At 36.6% G+C, this 6,117-nt stretch overlaps 1 protein-coding gene across 1 annotated transcript; it reads left to right on the forward strand.

Annotated features, from left to right (window-relative positions):
* Positions 1-4,598: 4,598 nt before the first annotated feature.
* LOC109218025 (transcription factor TCP10-like) lies at positions 4,599-5,842 on the forward strand. Its single transcript, XM_019382342.1, has one exon. It carries the CDS (start codon positions 4,661-4,663, stop codon positions 5,741-5,743), a length of 1,083 nt encoding a protein of 360 aa, XP_019237887.1. The 5' UTR covers positions 4,599-4,660; the 3' UTR covers positions 5,744-5,842.
* Positions 5,843-6,117: the final 275 nt, after the last annotated feature.

Raw genomic sequence — 6,117 nt, forward strand, 5'->3', positions numbered from 1 at the left:
AAATTTCATAAGGGTTCATAATTTTCACTTCGGACTTGGAGAATTTGGGCGAGTTGGAAGAGAGATATCAAGGGACTTCATTGAGGTAAGAATTTCTGAGTCTAAAACACGATTTTATGGTACAAATACATGAATTAAGACTGAAAAATTAAGGAATCAAAGGTCAAAAATGGTGGTTAGGGCTTAAAACTTAAGAGAGTTAAAATGGGGATTTGAGGGGCCATTTGGACTCCGATTTTGGTGTTCTTTATATGTATAGACTCGTGGCGAGATAAGGAATCCGTTGATGCTAAATTTTCTGATTTTTGAGAAGTGGGCCCGGGGCTCGGGTTTTTGCTAATTTCGAGATTTTAGTTATTTTTCGATTGGGTATTGTCCCATTAGCATATTGTGATGTATTCGTTGTGGTTTTGATCAGATTCGGTATACGGGGAGGTCAATTCGAAAGGGAAGGGCATAGCGAGCTAGGACTTTGACCGGCTTGAGGTGAGTAATAGATGTAAATGTTGTTCCAAGGGTTTGAAACCCCGTGTTTGCACATCATAGTGCTATATTGAGGTGACTTGCACGCCGGATAACGGGCGTGGGGTAGAGCACCGTCGGGTATCGTGACTTGGTCCGTCCCGCTTAATAAAATTACTACCTAATTGATTGAAGCTTAGTGAGATCCTTATAAAAATGGATTAATTGTCATAATTTGGCCTCGTGCCAACTGATTGAATCCTTCAGGGATTGTTTTTACTGGTTTCTTACCATTTTTGCATATCATTGAACTCGGTCCTGGTTTTTAATACTGTTTTGCAAACTCAGCCACTTTTTTTTCTTAAACTAGAAACTTAATTAATATTTTTAAATGATGTTTGGGCTGAATATTTCTGTATTATTGTGCCCGAGAGGCTTATGGGATTTTGGACAGAGCATGGGATCGGGCTGCACGCCGCAGCGGCATGATATTGATATTGATATGAGGCCGAGGGCCTAGTTGATGCCACAATATGGCTTATTATTGCGCTTCGGCCGTAAGGGGCCCCTCCCGGAGTCTGCACACCCCCAGTGAGCGCCGTCGACGATAAATAAATGGAGCGGGCTGCGCGCCGCAGCGGGTACTGAAGAGTACCGGTTTATGTGTTGCATTGCATACTATTAATTTTCATTTATTTACTTATCTGCTGTGATATTTCTGTAATTGTTTTCATTGGTTTTACTGATTTTATGCTGCTAGGTTCAAGTTTCTGTATTTATAGAATTACTTTGTGCCTATTCAGGATTTCTTATTCTCAGTCTTTATTTATGTTTATTATTCACTGAGTTGGAAGTACTCACTTTACTCCCTGCACCCCGTGTGCAGATTCAGGTGCACCCACTGAGGCTGAGTGAGACTTTTCTCTGTCGAGCAGCATATCCGGAAGCATCAAGGTAGCTGCATGACGTCCGCAGTCCTGATCTTCCCATCTATCCTATTTATTTTATTCCGCATTTCTTAGACTATTATGTAGTAGGTCGACACTCGTATGTTAGAGGCTCAGACTTGTGACACCGGATTCTCGGGCTGTGTAGTAGTATTTATACTTGGGATTCCCGCATGTTTGCACTTTATTTCAGATATTCAGTATTATGACTTAGTAATTTGCCAGTGTTAAATAAATTCATGAATGGTATAATTGGTCAAGGTTATGTAATTGGTCGGGCTTGCCTAGCAATGTGTTGGGCGCCATCACGACCGGGGTTGGATCGTGACAGTTAATCAGGTCAAATTGATGTGATTTTTTAAACTGATAGGGGCATTTTTTCTTTCCTTGCATCTTTCTGTGCATGTCTTCATTACATACCTTTTTCACTTTATTTCCTTCTTTCTTTCTTCTGTCAGTTATTAGTTTTTTTGTAAATCTCTATGATTTTATTTTGCTTTAAAATATAGATTGATATATACTATTTCAGAAAGGTAAAATGGAATCACGTGACAAAGGGAAAAAAGGTCTTAAGTAGTGAAGTAATTAATTGAAGTCAATTATGTAGTTTATGCCCCTTTTAAGCTTTTAGGGTGAGTTATGGTTGCAATAAATTAGCAAAGGTGTAGGGAATACAATAATGATTTAGACATTAACAGGATCTATAAAATTATAAACTGACTAATTAAACTAGATTAGTCTTACTGAGTTTTGCTTAGTAATTGAGTGTCTAATTAAGCTTAGCACCGGCAATTCAGATTGAAATATACTTTAAGGCTACCGAATATAAATGATTTCGACCGCAAGCTAAAAGTGATCTTTGCGCTAATCGAAATCACAAATCTAACTATTTCAAGGCAATTAAAAACTTTATTTATGTTATATATATTCTTATAGAGAAACAAAAGAGAAGAAGACTAACCCAAAAAAGAAGTACTACTCCCTCCGGTTCACAATAAGTGACCAATTTGCCTTTTTATTTTGGTCCAAAATAAGTGTCCATTTATTAATCAAGAAAAAATTCAAGTTGTTTTTCCAAAATTACCCTTATATATGTCCCTAAAAAATCTTTTACTCCTCACATTAACTATGCTGCAACATTTAATTAAGGGTAGTTTAATCACACTAACTATTTTTATCTAGAATTTTGTATTTCCTTAATGGGTGTGCCCAAGATAAATTGATCACTTATTGTGGATCGGAGGAGGAGCAAATTAAAGTTGGGTGATAAAGACCATGCACATGCACGCATGCAATTTGTCGTCCTTCATCTTTGAATTTAGGACCCTACTTAAGGGTTCCACTCCTTTTATATACTCTTGTTTAGTTTTAAGGCAAAAGATATTTGCACAAGCAATACATTTTTATAATACAAATGCTAATTGATAATTCGATCGTAAAAATAAAACTATATTCCTTTTAATTTATATGATAGTGTTTGACTAAGTATGAAATTTAAGATAGAAAGAATTTTAATTAAAAGCTAGTTGTCTATAACAAGTCATAAATATTTGTATGACTGTAAATATTATCATTAAGAAAAAAATAAGACATTTAAAGTTAAATAATTTCTAAATATAAGAACATATGACATACTTTTTATTAGGAACTAAAAAGAATATGACACATAAACTGAAGCAAAAGAGTAACTAATTTGCTATCACATACTAAACTATAGACAAAATATACTTGTATTTGAGAATCAAGACTAGTTAGTGTTACTAGCAAACAAGTATGAATTGACAGAAAAACAGCAATAACTATTTGAGCAGAAGGAGTTTGGTACTGAACACTACTGAATGGATGTCACAAGAAGATAAAAGTGTGAATCCCACACTGAACTGAGTTGTCTACTTTAATTTACTTGCATGGGACACAGTACAATTGGCTTTAGGGTCCATCCCATAAAATTGAAACGATACAGAGAAGATGACCAGAGGCGGATCCAGGATTTGAGGCTTATGGGTTCCTACCGTAATTTCAAATTAATATACAATAATAACTAGTTTCACAGTTAGATATTTACAAATATTTAGTGAATTTTTTAATATAAATACAAAATTTACGCAAGAGTTACTGGATTTCCAGAAACCCGTATTCCATGCTTTAGGTCCGCCCCGAGAAAATCTGTAGAATCCTTGCGCAAAAATGACATGAACCAATCGAATTGGCTTGAGAGAATTCCGAGTAGGGAGAGGTGAGGGTGACAAGAAGAGGAAAATATTATCACCCTTATTATTCTTGACATATATAATCTATTCCAAACTAACGTTCGTTGAGAAAGTTACTATACGTATTGCTAAAGTTAAAATACTACTCCCTTCGTACTGAAATTTTAAGCTAAATTGTTTCCAAATTTAGAAAGGGGTCATTCTTTCTGTAATAGTCCAAAAAGGAAATAGATTCACATAACCTTGAACGGGGGAAATAATAAGATTTTCATTTTGTTTCTTATCTATATATATATAGATCAAGTAAAAAAAATTCAATAAAACGAGTGTCCCGTGACACTGCTTGGGACAACGTAATGAGGTATATCCGCTCCTGAGCATTCGGTGTCGAAACCAAAGCCTCAATTAATCCGGACTCAATTCGCGCTAGCTAGAAAACTCACTATATGGGTTAAGTGCTCCTTGTCGAAGAGGATAACATTCTCGAATTATGAACTCGAGACCTCTGCTTAAACGTGAATGAACATTTACCATTCTACCATACCCTACTGGCTACCAGTTATACATCTTTGTAATTATGTATATACTTTATTGGCAATTAGTAGACAAACATAAACAAACTAGGATACTTACCTGCAGCCCGGTGCACTAAGTTTCCGCTATGCGCGGAGTCCAAGGAAGAGCTGGACAACAAAGGTCTATTGTACGCAACCGTAGCCTGCAATTATGCAAGAAGCTGTTTCCACGGCTTGAACCCGTGACCTCCTGTCACGCAGGATACTTACCTGCATGACAGCTATTTCCTATTCTATAGGAGTATTTAACAAAACAGTATGATTTTTTCACTATATTTCAGTATTTACTACACTTTATATAGCTGTTACAAAGTACAAGCTAGTGGGAAGCTAATATTTTAGGGCCCAAAGTCACACAGTCTTTTGTATAAAGCAATTGTCAAGCGCCAACTACACTTGAAAAAGATTTAAAAGTCAATAAATAGAAGAAAGCAAGAAGAAAATTACTTCAAATCTGGATTTTCCAATGAATCATCAGCTTCAAGTATCAGATGAAGAATATAAATCATCGTCAGAAGAAGAAAAAGAAAAGCAAGAGGTTGTTTTTCAAGAAAATATCCTCCCAAGTCATTACCAAAACCAACATTTTCACCAATTCTGTCAAACACATGCAGATTCCCACTACGCAAAATTGGCTAATTTCACTTCCCCTAGTGCAACCTTAGTCCCAAAGCACCAAAACAACACACAATGGTCAAGTTACAAACAAGAAATCAAGAATGTATCACCAAAAAAGAAGCCAAATAGAACCAATACAGATGTGATAGAAGTCCACAGAAGCCGCATTGTCCGAGCTACAGGACGAAAAGACCGGCACAGCAAGGTTTCAACAGCTAGCGGTCCGAAGGACAGACGAGTGAGGCTCTCACCAAACACTGCAATTCAGTTCTATGATGTTCAAGACCGACTTGGCTATGACCGTCCAAGTAAGGCCATCGATTGGCTAATTAAAAAAGCTAAAGCTGCAATTGATGCACTTGAAAATAATCCTTTTCAAGTCCTCTCCAGGAAGATTGACTCGACAAATAAAGCACTGAGTTGGCGAACTATAAATGCTGAAAACGAAGAAGGCCAATTGATTCTTGAACAGAGTCCAAAAGTTAGTCAAGAATATAGCGACATTCCAAAATATGAATGTGAAGTTCATAATGACAACCCAAATGGGAATTTGAGCTTGTTTTCATCAGTTAATGACACCACGATTCAATCTGTAAGTGATTTTCAGAGATACCAACAAGGCCATTTTCACTCAGAAATCAAAAACGAAGACCAAGGCAACTTTTTCAATTTTCAGTCGTCTCAAAATGAGTTAAGAGAGAATTCAACATTCAGCTTTTTATCGCATAATTTCCCTTCAGTTTTAGGCCAAAACCAGCTGTTTTATCAGAGGGAATCCCTTCAGTCCAGTGATTTTAGTGTTCCATTGAACACTCAGTTTCAGACTGTTTCTTATGCTAACAATGGATTTGTCAATGAAGAAGAGGAACATGGTACATTTTCCACTCCTTCAGCCATTAAGGCAACTACACTTCTACATTATCAAGATTAGCCTTTCACCAAGTCCATGACTTATAACATTTTTTTTTGAGCTGATAATTCCCCACTTCTTCCCAAAATGAGATATGAGTTCTTGGGCATGTCTTTTTAACCTGGACTTATCACTCCTTTAGTAGTAATAGTATTACTTAATGCATGAGTAGCATAGTTCACTTTTGCAGCTCTTTTTCATTTTTTTTTTTTTCTTTTCTCTTTGTCTGTGAATATTAAGTATCACACATTGGCCGAAGACGAGGGGTTGCTCAGATGGTCAACACTTCCTACCTGCAACCTTTAGGTCGTAGGCTCGAGTCACCAAAGGAGTAATAACTCAAATAAAAGGGATCAAAATTTAAAGGGGAATCAAAAAGGGGGGGGGGGGGGGGT

The sequence above is a fragment of the Nicotiana attenuata genome, unplaced genomic scaffold (genome assembly GCF_001879085.1).
Source record: "Nicotiana attenuata strain UT unplaced genomic scaffold, NIATTr2, whole genome shotgun sequence".
In the NCBI taxonomy this organism is placed as follows: Eukaryota; Viridiplantae; Streptophyta; class Magnoliopsida; order Solanales; family Solanaceae; genus Nicotiana; species Nicotiana attenuata.

Coding starts and splice junctions, on each gene's coding strand:
- LOC109218025 (XM_019382342.1), top strand. CDS start 4,661: ATGAATCATCAGCTTCAAGTATCAGATGAAGAATATAAATCATCGTCA.